The following is a 22,476-nucleotide window of genomic DNA, read 5'->3' as shown; positions in this document are numbered from 1 at the left end:
TCCTGTGAGAGAGTGGGCAAGGTAGACATCTGTTTAAAGGTAAGCCTTTGGATCTTTGAAGTACCCTTTCCTGAAGGAGTCTATACTAAGGGTTCACAGAGCTTCTGGGCCAGTCTCAAGGGGTTGCTTTTGCCACTCTTTCCCATTAGACTCACATCAGCCTCCAATACAGTTACCTACTGGGATTCTCCCATCATTCCAGAAATACAATTGGGTTCTGGCCCTTTTAGCTTGATGGCATTACACTACACTGTGCATTGGTGTCCTTTAAAACCTAACACCTGCTGTGGGTCTGATGTGCCAAGCGAGTAATCCTCAAAGTCCAATACACTCAGTTGCCTCCTTCCTCCCCCCAGACGGAGGTAGAACCCCTCTAGTCCCGCTCATAGTATTCATTACTCTGTTTGGAGGACTGGCCACTAGAAACAGGAGCAGCAATTTTCTCAGACAAACCACTTTTTGTGAATGCTTTTCCTTGTGCTTCATGTATCCATGCCTCTAGGATGGAGGTAGATTTTCCATCCCATTTACTCATGGCTTCTCCGTGATCATACAGTTAAAACCACAGAGCTGCACGTGGTATGTACCCACTATATCACCTTTCTTGAGTAGAGGGACACTTACACCTGAGAGCTGAGGTATTGGTTCGTACAGGTAGGGAGGAAGATGTATTCTCTTGTAGTTCTTGGACCTACTCAGACAGTTTCTCCATTGACGAGACACAGGTTCGTAGGGAAGAAGAGAGACTTTCTTTGTAATGCCATAGCTGGCTAGCCGATTCATCCACCATGTGTTCCTCTTGGACTTTCCTGGTCATTACTGCCAACGAATTGGCATATGATTATGGTGTGCTCTGTACAAACTTCTGTCACATGGGTCATGTGCAGTTGACTTTATCTGGATCTTTGGACAGCTGTTAGTTTCTAGGTTTCTACAAATCGCCTTCAGCATGGGTAATTCCCTTAGGTACAGGATACCCCTCTGCATGGTGGTCCACTTGCCTGGTTGACATAGAAGATCTTCCTTCAAGGGATACCTTTCTTTCAGGCCTGAGAGGATTAAGTTCCTTGTGCCCTTTTCCACTGGCTTTCTCAATCACCCCTCACCTACAGGAGGATCCCAGCTGCTTGGCTTCCCTGCCCTCTAAATCCAGACTGTTAGCCCCCTTCTCTCAGCACTGGAGCAGCCAGCTGACAATGTGCTCACCGAGATGATGGCTAAAATATTTTCCCATGTCTCGTAGCTTACACTGCGGTAGGGATCACATGGTTTCTGATGCTTATATGACCTCTTCTTCTTGGTCATCCTGCTTCCTCTTGGTCATCCTGCTTCCATGATGGACCAACTTAGGAGAAACATGCCTCTTCTACTTCCTCCACCTTTCTTGTCTGGGTGCCTGGGTTTCTTTCCTTTCTAAAGAAAAACTGACTTTTACACCCATTTTCTCTTGCATAAAGAGGCAACCGATACTGGCACAGGCTGGTTCTCTGGCCCAGCCATGGGGCCCATTGCAGGTGCTGGAGTGGCTGCAGGGCCCATCGCTGGAGTTGTTCTGGCTGCAGGGCCTTTTGGATGAGTTGGAGTGGCTGCAGTGCCTATCATAGGTTTGGGAGTAGCTATAGGGCCTGTCACGAGTGTCAATTTAACTTTGGGCCCACCTCAGGAGCTGGAGTGCCTGCAGGGCCTGTTGCAGGGTTTGGAGTGGCTTTGGACAGGCTATATGCCTGTCATGGAGGAGAAGGGGGATGTGCAGGAGAAAGGGAGAGGGAAGAAGTGGTGAAAAGCATCCCCCACTGTCCATCCCAGTTCCACCCACCCTGCATAGGTTTACTCCCCAAGGAGAAAAGGCAAAGAGTTTAAAAGAGTGTAATTCTAAATAATTTCTAAGAGATGAAGAGATGGTTCCTGAGGTATGGAGGCAGCAATTATTTTATCCTGTCATAAGTCAGAGTTATCCAATACAGCAAAACAGTAACCTTAAACCAGCCCCCAGAACTGATAAAGAGCACACCATGGATGGCAATTAGTAATGTGCTGTACAACACAATTCTGAAAACAAGCACCACAGACCCCAGATCAAAAATATCAATACTGTGATCAGCAACTGTTAAACTGATCTAATGCTTATCACAATTTACTTTTAAAACGCTGTGGTCAGCTCTGTCATCTCAACCTTTGTGCTTCATGCTAGGCACCAAAAAGCCTTGCTGTGGTTTGACCCAGCAGGCAGCTCAGAACTGTACAGATATTCATCCAATGGGCTGCAGGAGAGAAGAAGGAGAAAAAAAAAGTAAAAGTTTATGAGTTGATATAAAAGCAGAGTAATAGGACACAAAGAAAATAATAATAAAAACAACAATAGCAATAAATTGTTATTATTATATATTTTTATTAGTATTAGTATTAGTATTAGTATTAGTATTAGTATTAGTATAAACACAGATATAATTATTATTATGGCCAGGCACAACAGACCCACAAAATGTATCAGGCTCTACTAGACACCAGTGCACAGTGTACCCTAATGCCATCAAGCTAGAAAGAGGTAGAACCCACCTGTATTTCTGGAGTGACAGGGGGATCCCAACAGTTAACTGTACTGGAGGCTGAAGTGAGTCTAACTGGGAAGGAATGGCAAAAGCACCCCATTGGGACTGGCCCAGAGGCTATGTGCATCCTCGGCATAGACTGCTTCAGGAGAGGGAATTCAGAGTTCCAAGAGGGCACCACCGGTGGGGCTTTGGCAGAGCTGCCTTGGAGACAAAGGACATGAAACAGTTGTCTACCTTGCTTGGCCTCCCACAGAACCCTTCTGTTGGGGGTTTGCTGAGGTTTGAAGAACAGCAGGTGCCAATGGCTACCACGGTGGCGCACCTGAGGCAGCGTTGCACTAACCGAGACTCCCTGATTGCCATCCATGAGCTGGGTCATTGACTGGAGAGCCAAGGTGTAGATGCAGAGCTTGGGAGCGTGGTTTAGTGATGGACTTGTCAGCACTAAGGTAAAGTTGCCTGACCTGGGAGACACGTCCCAGAGTAGTGTAAGGCACAGTGCAATTCTTTTTGCCTTCTGTATCTACAGCACAGGAAGTAGGACTTTGCCCTACTCTATTGACTGGGCAGGTCTTTTCACATTACTCAGTTTAGGTTTGTGTGGCTGGAAAGGGACAATTTCCCCAAAGATGCCAAGCTCATGGGTACAGCTACAGACACAGGAAGATTATTTTTCTTTTCACTTTTCACCCTGAGTTTTCCACAAAAGACCAAAGAGACACCCTGGATGTCCAGTTGTATACTAAGATTCATTTAGAATTTCTCAGGATCCAACAGTCATTTCAATTTTATTTTATTTTATTTTATTTTATTTTATTTTATTTTATTTTATTTTATTTTATTTTATTTTATTTTATTTTATTTTATTATTTTATTTTATTTTATTTTATTTTATTTTATTTTATTTTATTTTAATTATTTTTTTCCCTGATTATCTTAGAAAGGTTTTCATGTGCTGAACTGTGCTACAGTTACAGGGACAAAGACCACTGCTGACAGTGGAGGTGTCAGACCTCCAGACTCTGTTTTTCTTCCCAATGAAGGTCTCCAAAGAAGTACCTCTGGATCAATAGCAATAGGAGAATGATACTCAAAACTGAAATGCAGAATAATTCAGCCTTTAAAACAAAAAAAGATTTGTATTAGCTGTTTTTTTGAAATCTTCTTCCTTAACTACTTCATGCAAGCTCTGCTATTAGGTGTATAAGTCTTGAAGTCATGAAGAAACCTATGCAAGAGATGTCAGGAGTTTCTGCATTTTAATGAGTACCATGGTGTATTTTGGTGCTCAGTCTGTGAAGTTCAGGTCCTGAGAGGAGAATAATGCAAGTGCTAGAGAAAGTGAAGTCAGGAGGAAAAGTTGAAGTGACTTGGAGTATTAATGGGCCCCACTGAGGGCTGTTACTAACAAAGCCTCCCCAGGGCCCTGTTAGGGCAGATAATTGGAGGTCATGGTTACAGACAGGCAAAACAATGTACTGAGAAATGTCTTGGTTAGTTTTAGTGAAGAAGAAGAACAAATGCCTGACCCTCGTTACTTAGAGTCCTTTTATGCACAGGTTTCAATTTTTTTCCTAGATCTACTTTTATGGCTGGTTTCCATTCTCTATTCAGAGGTGGCCACTGACTCCAGGATGCCCTGGGGTAGCTGAGGAACTCAGATGGGACAAGTGACGTGAGGGAGCAGTTTTGAAGCACGAGCTTGGGGTCATGAACTGAGGCTGGGCCCTACAGGGGCTGTACAGGGCTGCTAAGCACAGAATCATAGAACTGCTCATGTTGGAAGGGACCTTAAAGATCCTGTGGTTCCATAAGTTTCACAAACACACAAATCTCAAGCCTGTGCCACACTGCTGCTGGCCTAGGCCTTTTACTTCAGACGTAGGCCTTTTCCTGCAGCATTTACCATGTTGGTCATGGCACAAAAATGCTGTTTCTATACCAGCGATCTGGAGTCTCCTTCACGTGAGGCCACATTTCAGTGTCCTTCGTGCTGCTGGCAGGATTTTGTCTCATGGATGAACTGGATCACAGAATCCCAGAATCATCTAGGCTGGAAGAGACCTCCAAGATCACCTAGTCCAACCTCTCACCTACCACTAACAAGTCCTCCACTAAACCATATCACAAAGGATCACTGAGTATTCTGAAGCCCAATACCATGCTACTGTTGTTGTGATGATGATGATGATGATGATGATGATGATGATTAATATTATTACTGTTATTATTACTTAGCCTCTGAAGCACAGAATCGGAGAATCATACAACGGTTGAGTTGGAAAGCACCTCGACGATCATCTAGTTCCAACCCCCCATAGGCAGGGACACCACCCCCTAGATCAGGTTGCTCAGGGCCTCATCTAACGTGGCCTTGAACACCCCCAAGGATGGAACATCCACAGCCTCAGCCACAGCATTCCACACCCTGGAATGCAAGTCATCAAGCCCCATAGACTTGTACTTCTTGAGCTTCTTCAGGTGGCCTCAAACCTTCTCTTCACTTACAACAGGTGGGAATTTGCGTCCCCAGCCACCAACTATGGGTTCAGGGAAACAAAAGACTTGGGAAGCCTGACTGGCAGGGAAGACTGAAGAAAAGAAGTTGTTGAGTCCCTCAGCCTTTTCCATGCCTGTCATTACCAATTCACTCTTCTCATTCATCACAGGGGGTTCAATGTCCTTGGCCTTCCTTTTCTGAGCAAGGTACCTACAGAATCTCTTCCTGTTATTCTTTTCATCCCCTGCTAATCTCAGTTCCATCCATGCCTTGGTTTTCTTTATCCCATCCCTCCACATCTGAAACTGAAACATGCGAGAGGACCTGGAAAAAGTAGACTGGGATCCACAGAAGCCACTTGGGAAACAAAACTTGTACATAGGAAGCATGATTTTGTGGAGGTGCAGAGCTGATGGGCACATTGTGCAGGATGTTCCTAAAGATCTTTGTGTCCTTTTCCCTCCTGACTACAATGCTACTTCCTTCTCAGGAATGGAGGAGCCAACAGAGGTGAGACAGATACACTGAGATGTTAAATGTCATCAGAAAGCTGATCCCAGTAAGATATGGGGATGTCAGGAGCAGCAGTGAGATTATGGGGTGGTAAGAGGAGCATGGCCAGCAGAAATTAATGATTTCATAGAGGTAAGAGCATTCATGCAATGCCAGTAGTGCAGTAAGACTGACTTAAAACAGTCACATATGGCCCTTAACTTACTTGAAACAGTAATTTTATTCCCCAACCTAAATACTAATACAATACTCTGAAATGAAGCAGTTTTCTCTCTTGATTACCCTAATCCCTTCTGTCAACACTAACATTAAAATGCTCTATTTAACCCTAGACTTCTTGGCAGACCTAAAACATCCCTAAACCACAGAGCTTGTCCGTACCTTAACCACAGAACTGTCACCACAAGCAGAACACCAAACACTCCCACTAAAACTTTGATTAATCTCTAACCCAGAAAGTGAAAAAGAGGTACCGAGGAGACGAGAGTGAGCTCAGCTCTGTCTCGGGATCTCATGGCCCAGCAGGAGGAATGTGACTGTGGCAGTGACTGTGAGGTCACTTCTGTCTCTGCCCTTGATAGGGCAGCAGCAGGAATGTGTCACGGAAAGGGACTGTGAGGTCACTTGTGTCTGGAGGTGGCAGGTCACCCTTGACTTCTCCCTGGGATCTGCACTTTTAGGCTGACATCTGGCTGTGGCCCTGCTAGGCCAACAGAAGGCACCTGCTTGGCATGCTGACTGGGGGATCCCCTCTGCCTCCAGACCCAGGACGACCCAGGCAGAAAGAAGGCCCCAGGATGGGTTGTCCTGTCCCTTCTGCTTGAGTCCATGAGTGGGCAGCAGCAGGCACAAGGCTTGGCTGTGTCTCCACAAGAAGCTGCAAAGCCAGTAGCAGGCCCATGGCTTGGAAGATGCTGGTGAGTATCTATAATCAGACCCTAGCTTTGTTTTTCAAGGAACATCTTTCGAGGGTTCATGAGACATTGGTAAAGTGATGGAAATTCTGGGATGAGAGCAGGGTGGTGAACAGAGATGGGTGTCTGCAGACTTTAAGAAAATAGGGGAAAGTGTGGGACAGCATAGGAAAGCGTGCAGAGGAAAAGACAGAGGTTGCTGGTAAAAAGGGAAGGCCCCAACAGTCCTGACGCTTTGCCTAGAGCTTTTGAGAAAACGAGATATAGTCATTGCAGTGCAGCCTCTTTGCTTCCTTGCAACCCTGTGCAGAGGCAGGGTGGTGTCATACCAGTTTTCCTCTCGTGGCATCACACTGCCCACCACATCCCTCAGACCCCCAAGAAAAGTCCTGAGCCAGACAGGGGGGTGCAGGATCTCACCTCACAGTGGCTGGGGTCAGGCTTTGGACCTTTTGCTTCACCAAAACCAACCAAGACTTTTCTCAGCACAGTGCTTTGCCTGTCTAATCATAGCCTCCAATTATTTGCCCTAACACGTCCCTGGGGAGGCCTTGTTAGTAACAGCCCTCAGTGGGGCCCATTAATACTCCAAGTCACTTCAGCTTTTCCTTTTGAGTTTGCTTTTTCGCACAGTTGCATCATTCTCCTCTCAGTAACCAAGTTTCATTAACTCAGCACCAAAATACACCATGCAACTCATTAACACACAGAAAGTCCTAAGGAGCCATGTCTCTCCCACCATTTTCTTCAAGTCTTCAAGACTTGATCAGCTAACTGGAGACCTTTCATGTTGTAGTTAAGGGGGAAGATTTCAAGAGCATCTAATAAAAATCTTTCTTCATTTTAAAGGCTGAATTTTGTAATAAAATAAATAAATAAATAAATAAAATAAAATAAAATAAAATTTAATATTTAAGCTGAATTTCTCTGGTTCTAATGGTTATTTCCTTTTTATTTTACTTTATTTTACTTTATTTTATTTTATTTTATTTTATTTTATTTTATTTTATTTTATTTTATTTTATTTTATTTTATTTTATTTATCTAAAAAAAAAAAGACTTGTCTTAGAAAGGGTTTCATGTGCTGGGCTGGGCTGCAGTTACAGGGACAAAGACCACTGCTGGCACTGGCTGTGTCAGACCAGCACACTCTGCTTTTCCTCCCGATGGAGGTCTCCAAAGAAGTCACCCTGGATGAATAGCAATAGGAGAACGATGCTCAAAACTGAAATGCAGCAAAAATCAGCCTTTAAAAGTAGAAAATATTTTTTATTAGCTGCTTTTTGAAATCTTCTTTGACTACATCATGCAAGCTCTGCAATTAACTACACAAGGCATGAAGGCTTGAAGAATACTATGGAAGAGATGTTAGGAGTTTCTGTATTTTAATGAGTTCCATGGTGCATTGTGGTGCTGAGTCTATGAAGCTCAGGTACAGAGAAGAGAATGATGCAATGACCTCCAGGGATGGTGACTCCACCACTTCCCTGGGCAGCCCATTCCAATGCCTAACAACCCTCACAGAAAAGAAGTTTTTCCTAATATCCAACCTAAACCTCCCCTCGTGCAACTTTAGCCCATTCCCCCTCATCCGGTCACTGGGCACATGGGAGAACAGACCAACACCCACCTCTCTACAGCCTCCTTTAAGGTACCTGTAGAGAGCAATAAGGTCACCCCTGAGCCTCCTCTTCTCCAGGCTGAATAAGCCCAGTTCCCTCAGCAATTTCTCGTAGGACTTGTTCTCCAGACCCCTCACCAGCTTTGTCACCCTTCTCTGGACTTGCTCAAGCACCTCCATGTCCTTCTTGTAGCGATGGTCCCAAAACTGAACACAGTACTCGAGGTACGGCCTCACCAGAGCCGAGAACAGGGAAACAATCACTTCCCTAGCCCTGCTGGCCACACTGTTTCTTATACAAGCCAGGATGCCGTTGGCCTTCTTGGCCACCTGAGCACACTGCTGGCTCATATTCAGCTGACTATCAACCAATACTCCCAGGTCCTTCTCTGCCTGGCAGCTTTCCAACCACTCATCTCCCAGCCTATAGCACTGCTTGTATACCACAAGTTCCTCACCTATTCTTTACAGGCACATACTACAGCCCTAGATTATCTTATCCCTCTCCTCCATCCTGGGTTACAATTCTGTATGGCCTTACAGATAAGGTGTTAGTGACTAATGTAGCATCAGACATAAAAAGTTTCTAGTCTTCCATCTAACTAAATATAGCAACGTATTTCAAATTTGGTTTTATTATTCTAACAGGGAGAGAACCAAATGTCCTTCTGAACTGATATCACCAGGATATGCAGGGATGTCAGGAAGGGCCCAGGGCCTGGCTCTGCCCTGTGGTGCACAGGGAGAGGGTAAAGACACGAGGTGTGGGGAGAAGCTGGAGATGCTTGTCCTTCCAAGCAGGAAGAGCTTTGTCCTCCAGATCAGGGCTCTTCTGCAGCAAGGTGGTCACAAGCCCTGTGTGCCCTCCTCCTGCCACACTGCATGTGCTGGCTGCAGTAGAGGGGACCCCCAGCCAGCCCCTGCATGGGACTCTGCCACCTGCCTGGCCCTGGCCCTCTCCGGCGTCCTCCTTGCTGCTCTGTGATGCACGTCAGCAACTCCCCATGCGTGCCAGCCACCACATCTGCTGAAGACCAGGGAAGCTGCTGCAGGGGCAGGGAGTTCTGATGGACTTTTGTACCCTTTTCCAACATGTCTTAAGTGCCACTTTTCTCAGAAATAGAGTAGCCAACAGAGCACTGACAGATGTTAGACATCTTAGACAGCTATGACTGTCTAAGATCATGAAAGGCATCATAAGCATGCCCCTAAAAAGATAACTGATATGGGGAAATCAGGAGAAGACTGCCCAGGAGAAATGTGAGACTGAGAGGAGGGAATAGGGGCTTGGCCAGCCAAAATTGAGGATGTTGTAGAGGTAAGAGGGTTCAGGTTATGCTGATGCAGCTGTAACCGTGACTTAAAATAGTCATACAAGGCTATTCCCCAGCTTCAACTTGTAAACTTATTTCCTAAACCCAAATGCTACTCAGCACCCTGACAGGAATCCACTACTCTAATGAGTGACCTCAACGTATCCCTTGAAGACAAAGCTCAGCCCATAGCTGATTCATCCTAGCTCTTACTCACTTAATCACTCTGATCTCTGCCCTTAATAGTAGCACTAAAACGGTCTATTTAACACTAGAAAACTGCTTAAGAGACCTATACAATACCCTTACCTCAAATCAATTTGAGGGGCCATGGACCTGATCAGCTTGTGGGCCACAAGGAGGAGATGGGTGGGAGTGCTTTGAGGAGCTCAACTCTGCCTCAGGATCGCCTGCCCCAGCAGGAGGAATGTGACTGTGGCAGGGACTGTGAGGTCACTTCTGTCTCTGCACTTGATAGGGCAGCAGCAGGAACGTGTCACAGAAAGGGACTGTGAGGTCACTTGTGTCTGGAGGTGGCAGGTCACCCTTGACTACTCCCTGGGATCTGCACTTTTGGGCTGACATCTGGCAGTGGCCCTGCTAGGCCAACAGAAGGCACCTGCTTGGCATGCTGACTGGGGGATCCCCTCTGCCTCCAGACCCAGGACGACCCAGGCAGAAAGAAGGCCCCCAGATGGGTTGTCCTGTCCCTTCTGCTTGAGTCCATGAGAGGGCATCAGGAGGCACAAGGCTTGGCTGTGTCTAGCCAAGAAGCTGCAAGGCCAGCAGCAAGCCCATGGCTTTGAAGATGCTGGTGAGTATCTATGATCAGACCCTAGCTTTGTTTTTCAAGGAACATCTGGTGAGGGTTGAAGAGACGTTGGTGATATGATGGAAATGCTGGGATGAGAGCAAGGTGGTGAACAGAGATGGGTGTCTGCAGACTTCCAGGAAATAGGACAAAGTGTGGGACAGCATAGGAAAGCGTGCAGAGGAAAAGACAGAGGTTGCTGGTAAAAAGGGAAGGCCCCAACAGTCCTGACGCTTTACCTAGAGCTTTTGAGAAAATGAGATATAGTCATTGCAGTGCAGCCTCTTTGCTTCCTTGCAACCCTGTGCAGAGGCAGGGTGGTGTCATACCAGTTTTCCTCTCGTGGCATCACACTGCCCACCACATTCATCAGACCTCCAGGAAAAGTCCTGAGCCAGACAAGGGGGTGCAGGATCTCTCCTCGCAGTGGCTGGGGTCAGGCCTTGGGCCTTGTCTTCACCAAAATCAACCAAGACTTTTCTCAGCACAGTGCTTTGCCTGTCTAATCATGGCCTCCAATTATCTGCCCTAACACATCCCTGGGAAGGCTTTGTTAGTAACGGCCCTCAGTGGGGCCCATTAATACTCCAAGTCACTTCAGCTTTTCCTTTTGAGTTTGCTTTTTCGCACAGTTGCATCATTCTCCTCTCAGTAACCAAGTTTCATTGACTCAGCACCAAAATACTCCATGCAACTCATTCAAACACAGAAAGCCCTAAGGAGCCATGTCTCTCCCACCATTTTCTTCAAGTCTTCAAGACTTGATCAGCTAATTGGAGAGCTTTCATGTTGTAGTTAAGGGGGAAGATTTCAAGGAGCATCTAATAAAAATCTTTCTTCATTTTAAAGGCTGAATTTTGTTGTGTTTCAGTTTAGAGCATCATTCTCCTGGTTATATTGGTCTAGGGTTTCTCCTTTGAAGCCCTGTTTAGGTGGGAAGAACAGGAGTTTTCCTATTTCAAAACAAACAACAGGAAATCATGCTGCAATTTTCAAAGAAAAAAAAAAAAAAAAAAAAAAAACACAGATCAAGTTCCTTATTTTGTTGCCTCCAGTGATGTTTACCTTCTTAAAAGGATGACTGTACATGATGTATTTTACAGTGATTAATAGGAAATTTTAACTAATTGTGTTAATATTAATCCGTATCATACTAATTCAATGATAAATGATGAGGGTCTTACTAAGGAAAGCATTAGACAGGCTGCTGAGAGATGGGCGACCTTGAACTCACTGAAACTCCAAGCAGCAACTGGGTCACTGAGAGTGGTCTGAATGATTAAACGGTAAGAGGAGGGCAAACCAGGAGAATGATGGGAAGTGCATAGGTCCAGACAGGCAGCTGGAAAGGGGACATTCAGCAGGGTCTGTGTAATCAAGATGAGTTTTGTGCCTGGAAGATGAGGGAGGGAGCACACCATGATAGAAAAACGATGACAATGCAAGTACAGGTGAACACCAGTATTTCTTCTCCTGGGATGAATATGCATCCTGAAAAATCACATTTCTTCATGATAGAAATTACACTTCACATGAGACATTTTACAGAAAGGATTGAGTCTTTTGAGCTGATGAGTTGTTGCTTTATCATTCAAGTACTGAAAAAAATACTGGGTATTCTGGCAGAGCTTTGCTGTCTGACCATAAGCAACCAGGGAAAACCTCCTGTGGCCCTGTTGTGTTTGAGGCACTTGCCTGGACTGGCAGATATCAGAAAAGACCTGCAGGATGCCAGAGACCTTTAGGAAAATCAGGTGGAGCCAAGTGGAGTTCCCAGGGCACCTCCACTGCCAGCAGTGGTCTTTGTCCCTGTAACTGCAGCCCAGCCCAGCACAGGAACACCCCTTCAAAGACAAACCTCTTCTTCAGTGGGTTCCTTGGATTGACCTAGATTTGAAATGGCCACTGGAAACCTGAGATACTCTCCCTTACTTAAACTAGACACTTGAACATCTGTTGATGACCTTCCTGGGTCATCTTTAGCAAACTCAGGCTGAAAAACTCAAGTATAGCATGCTTCAAATGGCTGAGGCAGAACCCATCAGCTTGCCCCACTTTGGAAATGGCCCCCGTCCAACTAACATTTTGAAAGCAACAAATATGGAATGACCCTGCAGGTCAATGTGCAGAGTAAGGGAAAGTCACACATATTGTGCTGGAGTAGCAGAAGGCAAAAAGCATTGCATTGTGCCTCAGAATAATCAGGGAGACCTAATCCAGTTCATCCATGAGGAAAAGCACAGAGAAAGACGTTGAGTTTGGCCTAACATGAAGAAGGATGTGCATCACTGGTGAAGGAACCAGCATTTGTGCCATCACCCATGTGAATTACACAAGCACCAGCACACCTAACGGTAACCTGTCCGCCCCAGATTAGTATTCCCACAGGGCAGGGGAAAGGGAGACAACAGCCAAGGGACACATCTGAGTGTTGAAGGTGGGGCCCAGAAGAGACAAGGAGTCAAGGCAGTTGGTTGGGGAGGCCAGGAGAAGCAGCCCAAGGGGTGGTGCTGCTTGTGAGGACACGATTGTGGCAGCAGCCTGAGTGGGCAGCAGCTGTGCGCAGGCGAGGGGAGGCCAGGAAGTGCATGGCAAGAGCGCTCCTGCCAGCAGAGCCAAGGCCGGGGCCGAGCCCAAGGGCAGAGGCAGGCCCAGGGCAGGGGGCTGCAAGGGCCGTGCTGAGCTCCCTGCCCCTGCAGCAGTCGCCCTGGCCCTCAGCAGATGTGCTGGCCGGCATGCACAGGGAGGTGCTGGCGTGCATCAGAGAGCAGCAAGGAGGGCGCTGGAGAGGGCTGGGGCCAGGCAGGTGGCAGAGCCACTTGCAGGGGCTGGCTGGGGGTCCCCTCTGCTGCAGCCAGCGCATGCAGCGTGGCAGGAGGAGGACAGGCGGGGCTCGTGGCCACAGGGCATAGCCTGGCCCTGGGCTGTTCCTGATATCCCTGCAGGTCCTGTCAGGCTGTGGTGAGGGGACGAATGCCCTGGGCCCACTTCCTTCTCTGCCCAGGCCAGCAAGGGCCCAGAGAGGCCTCCTCTCCCCTGCCCCTGCAGCTCTGGGCTCCCTTCGTGCAGCCCTGGCTCTGCAGCACCAAGCCCTGCTGGGAGCCCTCCCCTGCATGCTGCCACTGCTCTCTGACGCTGCTGTTTCCCTCTGCCGGGCACTGTCCAGCCCAGCCCAGCCCCTGCCCACTTCTCCCTAGGTCCCTACCCTCTCCCCAGCCCAGCCCAGCAGCCCAGACTGTGCTGGCCCCAGGGCAGTGCCCACCGCAGGCTGCTGCAGAGCTCTGGGCACGGCCACCACAGCCCCAGCCCCTCAAAGGCACTGCAGCTGCTGGCACAAAGGCGGCTCTGGACCTCCCCAGCAGCCCTGCACTCAGGAGATGGAGGTCCGTGAAGCTGCAGGAGCCCTGCTCTTTTGCCTGGGAGATCCCCAGCACACAGTGCCTGTGCCCCGCAGGGCCAGCCCCGCTCCCCAGGCCAGCACAAGAGGCCTGGCCCAGCCACAGAGCAGCTCCACATTCCTCTCCAGCATGCCATTTGCCATCAGATCCAACAGCAGTGGACACTCCCAGGCATGACATAAGCCAATTATTGTTTGCTGAGCCATGGCCAGCCAAGAACGGAGCTGCCAGTGCAGCACTAAACTGAACACTCTGAAATTCTGATCCATGGTGAAGACCTGAAAAGCAAGAGGCCCATTCATGCAGCAGTTCCTTGGGTATATTCCTTCTACCAACTTTGGAAGAGCTGTGCAAAGAAAGAGATGCCCCTTTACAGACAATTAGACTGTCAGTAAGATGCATGAGATCTCAGTGGGAGAACACAAGCGAACAATGTGGAAGCCAAAAGACAACAGCAGTGAAAAGGCCACATCATGCTGCAGGCCATGGCCATGGCTCCAGGGAAGCAGCAGCCCCGACCCAAAGGCAGCAGAGAGGCAGAGCCCAGCAGGCAGTGAGGGGAAGCTCCAAGGGCCACCGGGGCTGCTCCTGCATGTGTCAGCTGGGCTCTTGATCCTGAGCCCCTCCTGCGTGCTGGGGCTGCTCCCCCAGCTCCAGAGGAGAAGGGAAGAGATGGCAGCTCAGACATCTCATGCATTCTCATGCATTTTTTTATTGTCTATATCTACTGAGGAAGCCTAGTTCTATAGGTAAATTAGATTACCTGATCAAAGTAATTAAAATAATAAACAGGTAGGCTGCTAAGATTAATATTTAACTGAAAATGTTATCATGTGTTTGCTAAACTAGTTCTAAAGTATATTAGAAATGAAAGATTATCTCAACTCTTTTTGGATATGCTAGAAGAATGGATAAATTGATGAGAACTTTAGTGATGCTTTAACAAATGTTTAAATTGTTTGTTTATAACATCCTTCAATTCCTGGTTCCTCATGCTGTAGATGAGGGGGTTCACTGCTGGAGGCACCACTGAGTATAAAAATGACACCACCAGGTCCAGGGATGGGAATGAGTTTGAAGGGTGCCTCAGGGAGGCAGACGTGCCAGTTCTGACAAAGAGGGAGACCACAGCCAGGTGAGGGAGGCACGTGGAAAAGGCTTTGTGCCGGCCCTGGGAAGAGGACATCCTCAGCACTGCCCTGAAGATCTGCACATAGGACAGCACAATGAAAACAAAACAACCAAGGACTAAAGAAACACTAAACACAAGTGCCCCAACTTCCCTGAGGTAGGTATTTGAGCAGGAGAGCTTGAGGATCCGTGGGATTTCACAGAAGAACTGGTCCACAACACTGCTGTGGCAGAGGGGCAGGGAAAATGTGTTGGCCGTGTGCAGGACAGCATTGAGAAAGCCACTGCCCCAGGCAGCTGCTGCCATCTGGGCACAAGCTCTGCTGCCCAGGAGGCTCCCGTAGTGCAGGGGCTTGCAGATGGCAACGTAGCGGTCATAGGCCATGACGGTGAGAAGGGAATACTCTGCTACAAACAAGAAAGCAACAAAAAAGACCTGTGCAGCACATCCTTGATAGGAGATGGCCCTGGTGTCCCAGAGGGCATTGGCCATGGCTTTGGGCAGAATGGTGGAGATGCAGCCCAGGTCGAGGAGGGCGAGGTTGAGGAGGAAGAAGTACATGGGGGTGTGGAGGCGGTGGTGGCAGGCTACGGCGCTGAGGATGAGGCCGTTGCCCAGGAGGGCAGCCAGGTAGATGCCCAGGAAGAGCGCAAAGTGCAGGAGCTGCAGCTCGCGCGTGTCTGCAAATGCCAGCAGCAGGAACTCGCTCACAGAGCTGATGTTGGGCATTTGGTGGTTCTGGCCATAGGGTTCTCCCAAGGAGGGAAGCTGTGCAGAGGAGCTGCTCTGTGCTGTGCAGAGGAGCTGCTCCTGGGCACAGCTGTCTCTCTGCACCACGGCCCTCTTGACACGACCTCTCTCTGTCCGACGAGCCTGGCCCAGCTCAGCAGCACAGAATCAGCCCAAGGCACTGCAATCACCCCTCTGGGGGCTTTGCTGATGAGCCCACGAACCTCAGGCACTCAGAGACAATTGAAGACAGCTCTCCAGAAGTCCAAGTCCCAGGCAAGTTTCCTGCAGTGTCCCCCTGAGGGCCAGCACTGACACAGCCTCCCTTGGAGCTCGTTAGAGCAGAACCCTGGAGGCAGTGAGGACAAGAAGACAAAGGCAGTGTGAAGGTGACACTGAGGTGTAGGAATAATGGATGTGTGTCACCAAGCACAAGGGCCAGGCATTGTGCTTCATTTACAGTTTGCTCAGTGCTCTTTGTGGGGCAGTACGAGATGGGGATGTGCATTGCCAATTGTGGAAGAACGGTACGATCCCTGCCTGCTTCATGGGTAGGAGCGAGGAGGCAATGACGCCCTGGTGTTTTAACGATCAGCTGTCTCCTCAAAGGCCTCATTGACAGAGACAACAGCCATAGCCATGGATACAAAGACCTGGGTCCTGCTGGGACTTTGAGCCTTGCCATAGCCCTTGATCCTCTCCATACCAGCCTGTCCTAGGGTCCCCTAGACCTGTACCTCTTTTCCTGAGGGCTGCAAACACTCTTCTCTGTGGTGCCACACTGGATCTGAGCTGATTCGGATAACTCAGACTTTCTTGGTGACCATGCTCCTCGTAAGGCAACTCTGTAGAAAGCTGGCCTGGTTCCTGCTGAGCAGGCACCACTACTCACATGGCATCCCTCTTGTTGTCCAGGCCCTCCTCCTCCTGGGCACTGCTCACTCAGCAGCGTCCCCGTGTGGCCTGATGTGTGGGGTTCCTATTCTTACGGTGAAGGACGTGGCTTGTCTCCTTGTAAATGACGAGAGATTTCTATAGGCAAAATCCTGCATTTTCTCAGGGTTCCTCGACACTGATTCTCCATTCTGTCAGCCATTCATGGCTGCAGGCAGATGGTTCAACCTTTGTGTGACTGTGCTATCTCTGACAAGATAGTTGCATTACGAGCTGCGGGAAAGTTTGGATAATACAGGAGTAACCAGTTGAATGGAACTGTAACACAGAGTCACAGAAAATCAGTCGGTGGAATGCTGCCAGATTCTACTTTTTCTGTTCTTCATTCTCATGCATGCTGTCGGTTTGTCTGGAGCTGTGTCCTGAATGTTATGGGGCTGTGCAGGTCAAAGTTAGAAGGGCCAAAGCCCAGCTGGAGCTCCATCTGTCTATTACTGTCAAAGACAATAAACACTGCTTATAGAAATATTTTAAGTAAAGGAGGATTGAGGAGAATCATCATCCTTCATTGGACATGGGGGAAATCTGGTAATGATCTCGAGATAAGGTAAAGGATGAGGTACTTAATGCCTTCTTTGCCTCCGACTAGGTCAGCGAGACCGGTTGTTCCGCTGGACATTTCTTCTTCCTCATGGCCAGTGCCATCCTTCCAATGCACACTTTGTGGCAGTTTTTTCTCTCCTGCTCTTTCCTACTACCAAAGGAAGCTCCATCAGGGTGAAAACCCCTCCTGAAGTAGGCATCCCAACCCAGCAGGCTCCTTGTGGCCTCTCAGCCAGCCAGACACAAGTCACCTCAGCAGCAGCTTCCAAGCCAGGGGCCTGCTGCTGGCCTTGCAGCTTCTTGGCTAGACACAGCCAAGCCTTGTGCCTGCTGCTGTGCAGTCATGGACTCAAGCAGAAGGGACAGGACAACCCATCTGGGGGCCTTCTTTCTGCCTGGGTCGTCCTGGCTCTGGAGGCAGAGGGGATCCCCCAGTCAGCATGCCAAGCAGGTGCCTTCTGCTGGCCTAGCAGGGCCACTGCCAGATGTCAGCCCAAAAGTGCAGCTCCCAGGGAGAAGTCAAGGCTGACCTGCCACCTCCAGACAGAAATGACCTCACAGTCCCTTTTTGTGACACCTTCCTGCTGCTGCCCTATCAACTGCAGAGGCAGAATTAGCCTCACAGTCCCTGCCACTCTGTCATGGTTTAACCCGGCCAGCAGCTAAACACCACGCAGCCGTTCGCTCACCCTCCCCCCTCCCTCTCTGGGACGGGGGAGAGAAATGGAAAGTGAAGCCCGTGAGTTGAGATAAAAACAGTTTAATAAGACAGGAAAATAATAATAATAATAATAATAACAGTAACAATAATAATAATAATACAATGATTATAATAGTACTACTAATAATAATGTGTACAAACAAGTGATGCACAATGCAATTGCTCACCACCCGCTGACCGATGCCCAGCCTAACCCCGAGCAATCCGGCCCCCCTCCCCCGGCTAGCCACCCCTATATATTGTTTAGCATGACGTCAGATGGTATGGAATACCCCTTTGGCTAGTTTGGGTCAGCTGTCCTGGGTCTGTCCCCTCCCAGCTCTTACTGCACCCCCAGCCTGCCTGTTGGCAGGACAGAGCAAAAGGCTGAGATGTCCTTGGCTTGGTATAAGCACTGCTCTGCAACAATTAAAACATCGGGGTGTTATCAGCACTCTTCTCATCCTAAGTCAAAACACAGCATTCCACCAGCTACTAGGAAGAAAATTAATTCTGTTCTAACTGAAACCAGGACAGATATCTAGTTTTCTACAATATTCATTTAGAATTTCTCAGGATCCAATGGTCATTTCAATGTTATTTTATTTTATTTTATTTTATTTTATTTTATTTTATTTTATTTTATTTTATTTTATTTTATTTTATTTTATTTTAAAATTTTATTTTATTTTATAATTTTATTTTATTTTATATTATTTTATTTTATTTTATTATTTTATTTTATTTTATTTTATTTTTTATTTTTTCCCTGATTATCTTAGAAAGGTTTTCATGTGCTGAACTGTGCTACAGTTACAGGGACAAAGACCACTGCTGGCAGTGGAGGTGTCAGACCTCCAGACTCTGTTTTTCTTCCCGATCAAGGCCTCCAAAGAAGTCCCCCTGGATCAATAGCAATAGGAGAATGATGCTCAAAACTGAAATGCAGCAAAATTCATCCTTTAAAACAAGAAAAAATATTTGTATTAGCTGTTTTTTTGAAATCTTCTTCCTTAACTACTTCATCCAAGCTCAGCCATTAGCTGTTCAAGTCTTGAAGTCATGAAGAAACCTATGGAAGAGATGTCAGGAGTTTCTGCATTTTAATGAGTACCGTGGTGTATTTTGGTCTGATGCTATGACGCTCAGGTACTGAGAGGAGAATAATGCAACTGCTAGAGAAAGTGAAGTCAGGAGGAATAGTTCAAGTGATTTGGAGTATTAATGGGCCCACTGAGGGCTGTTACTAATGAAGCCTCCCCAGGGCCTTGTTAGGGCAGATAATTGGAGGCCATGGTTACAGACAGGCAAAGCACTGTGCTGAAAAAAGTCTTGTATTCTTCTGACGAAGCAGAAGAGCCAAGGCCTCATCCCTGGAAGTGGGAGGGGAGATCCTGCACCCCCACGTCTGTGTCAGGGCTCTTGCTGGGGTCTGTGGGATGTGGTGGGCAGTGTAATGCCATGAGAAGAACAGTGGTATGACATCTCTGAGGTGCTGTACAACATTGAAATGAATCAATGAGGCCCCATCACAATGAGTATAACATATCTCCTCCTAAGCTCTAGCCAAAGGGGCAGCTATGGCTGTTGTCTCTGTTACTCAGGCTTATGAAGACACTGCTTCTCATTAAAACACGAGGGCCTCATTGCCTCCTTGCCGCCACCCATGAACCAGGCAGGGCTCATACCATTCTCCTGCACTTGGCAATGCACATCCCCATCTCTTACTGCCCAACAAAGAGCCCCGAGAAAGGTGTGAAGGGAAAGGATCTCCATTCCCAGAGGACAATGGTCAAGGCCTGGCCCTTGTGCTTGGTGACACACATCCAGTTTGTCTGTACCTCAGTGTTATCTTCACACAGCCTTTGTCTCCTTGTCCTCACTGCCTCCAATGTTCTGCTCTAACGAGCTCCACGGGAGGCTGTGTCAGTGCTGGCCCTCAGGGGGACACTGCAGGAAACTTGCCTCTGACTTGGACTTCTGGAGAGATGTCTTCAATTGTCTCTGAGTGCCTGAGGTTCGTGGGCTCAGCAGCAAAGCCCCCAGAGTGGTGATTGCAGTGCCTTGGGCTGGTGCTGTACTGCTGAACTGGGCCAGGCTCGTGGGACAGAGAGAGGTCGTGTCAAGAGGGCCGTGGTACGGAGAGACAGCTGTGCCCAGGAGCAGCTCCTCTGCACAGCGCAGCAAGAAAGAGAAACAGAGGCACAGACACATAGAGAAGAAAAGGAGAGAGTGGCTGAAGGCAGTTGGCAGTGGGAGGATGCTGAGAGCTGCCTGCAGGAGAAACCTGCACAGCCCTTGACAAGGTAAGGGTCTGGCTGCAGGGCCATGCAGCTGCAGATCCTGGAAGGGTCTCGTGCTGGGTCTTGTTTCTGAGAGGGCAGTGGGCAATGCAGTAGGCTTTGAGAGTCCTGCTGGGTTGCAGTGCGAGGTGAGGAAGTCTGGCAGAAACCTCTTGTATAGCCATAGGCCAGGTCTCCCTGGTCTGCCCAGAACACCCTGCTCGAGCAGGCCATGTCAGGCTCTCTGTCAGTTGCCTCATAGTTCTTGCAGCCATGGAAAAGAAGACAAGCTCCCAAGCTCCATCTGGCTTTCTGTGGCCCTCCTCCCTCAGCAGCCTTCTCCAGTGTCTTCTCCAGTTTTTCAGAGAAACAGTCTAATGGGATGGTCCTGCAACTCACATAAGGGTGACACAGGGCAGGTAAGAACAGGACTGGTGGGCAGAGCTGCTCTGCTTGATCTTCACCAAGGGACACTCCCACAGGGTATCAAGAGGAATGCACAGGAAATGTGAGGACTTTCAGCAACCCAATTCCTATCCTAAGCTTTGCCAGGCCTACTGGGATAGAATAAAGCAAACAAAATACCTACAGCTCAGCTCAGCACTCAGATGAGTTGTTTGCAACAACTAACAAGAAGAAGGCACTTGAGGTTCCCTCATGTTCCTGCTTCCCTCCTGCTGCACAGGAGGAAGGAATGCTAGGGAGCCCACAACTACCCATTCTTCCAGTGCCACTCTCAGCTAGCACCAGCCACAGCTCAAGCAAGAGAGCTGCAGAAAATGTCTTCACATACTGAGGCTTGCTCTGGGGTGTACTCTAAGGCTTGCAATAGTTCTTCCACAAAGAAATCTTTTATAACTTTTTCTACCATTTTCTCTCAAATAGGCAGCTGTGTTCAATGTCAGAAAATGCCCAACATCAGATCTGTGAGCGAGTTCCTGCTGCTGGCATTTGCAGACATGCGTCAGCTGCAGCTCCTGCACTTCGCGCTCTTCCTGGGCATCTACCTGGCTGCCCTCCTGGGCAACGGCCTCATCCTCAGCGCCGTAGCCTGCCACCACCGCCTCCACACCCCCATGTACTTCTTCCTCCTCAATCTCACCCTCCTCGACGTGGGCTGCATCTCCACCACTCTGCCCAAAGCCATGGCCAATGCCCTCTGGGACACCAGGGCCATCTCCTATCAAGGCTGTGCTGCTCAAGTCCTCTTTTTTGTCTTCTTCTTTGGTTCAGAGTATTCAATTCTAACGATCATGGCCTACGACCGCTACATTGCCATCTGCAAGCCCCTGCACTATGGAAGCCTCCTGAGCAGCAGAGCTTGTGCCCAGATGGCAGCAGCTGCCTGGGGCAGTGGCTTTCTCCATGCTGTCCTGCACACGGCCAACACATTTTCCCTTCCCCTCTGCCAAGGCAACTCTGTAGACCAATTCTTTTGTCAAATTCCACAAATCGTGAAGCTCTCCTGTTCAGATGCCTACCTCAAGGAAGTTGAGCTACTTGTGTTCAGTTTTTCTTTTGTATTTGGTTGTTTTGTTTTCATTGTGTTGTCCTATGTGCAGATCTTCAGGGCAGTGCAGAGGATGCCCTCTGAGCAGGGCCGACACAAAGCCTTTTCCACGTGCCTCCCTCACCTGGCCGTGGTCTCTCTGTTTGTCAGTACAGACATGTTTGCCTACCTGAAGCCCCCCTCCCTCTCTTCCCCATCCCTGGACCTTTTGGTGGCAGTTCTGTACTCAGTGGTGCCTCCAGCAGTGAATCCCCTCATCTACAGCATGAGGAACCAGGATCTCAAGGATGCCTTGAGGAGACTGATGACTAGAGATGTTACAAAATCAAAAAAATAGCCCATTTTCTTCTGCATATGACCCAGAATGCATTGCACAGATACACACATAGAGACATGAACATGAGCGAGCACAAATGCCATCAGCCATTCCTACAAGTCTCATGAAGGCCAGTGGGGCAGACAGTGTCACGAGATTAATTAACATGCCTTGGGAAGTCACCTTTATCCAGCTCTGAGATGTGCTTGCTTGAAGCAAGGTCCCTGTGACCATTCCTCATGCCTTGGGGCACCTCAGAGAAGGGCAGAGCAAGGCAAAGCACTGCAGGGCTGAGGTGCCCCACAGCCTCTGGCAGTGGCTGCAGGAGCCAGAGGGACACTGCAGGCACTGCAGTGCACTGTGCGTGGTGTGCAAGGCAGAGACTCGTGTCTCGCAACAGCCCTGTGTGTATGAGGAGTGTGGGAGGCCAGCTCAGATGCAGACACCTCACAGAGCGCTGCCGTTGCCCTGTGTGACTCCAGAACCAACCCCCAGTGTCCCTGTGAGATTTCCGTAACCCCCCTCTCACAGGCTCATTACAGATGCCCCTCTCTGCTATGTCACACTACCCTGCCTTTCTGGACCAGGCCATCAAGCGTTTGGATCAGAGAGATTTCTGGGGACTTGGAAAAAACAGACAGCAAACTTGTCTTCAGGAAGGACAAGAAAAAGGACTGGGAGATTTGCA

The 22,476-nt window shown here is 48.5% G+C and overlaps 1 protein-coding gene across 1 annotated transcript; it reads left to right on the top strand.

The window, feature by feature from the left end:
• Positions 1–20,870: 20,870 nt before the first annotated feature.
• On the top strand, positions 20,871–21,809 carry LOC311216112 (olfactory receptor 14C36-like; the record flags this gene model as incomplete). The annotated part of the gene is made up of 1 exon (XM_084297658.1): positions 20,871–21,809. The coding sequence occupies one exon, from the start codon at positions 20,871–20,873 to the stop codon at positions 21,807–21,809; it is 939 nt and encodes a 312-aa protein (XP_084153784.1).
• Between the last annotated feature and the right edge of the window lie 667 nt (positions 21,810–22,476).

This window comes from Netta rufina (genome assembly GCF_964035555.1).
Source record: "Netta rufina genome assembly, chromosome: 18".
Taxonomy (NCBI): Eukaryota; Metazoa; Chordata; class Aves; order Anseriformes; family Anatidae; genus Netta; species Netta rufina.
The sequence above is the reverse complement of the archived record's forward strand: the minus strand, read 5'-3'. Positions and strand labels throughout refer to the sequence as shown.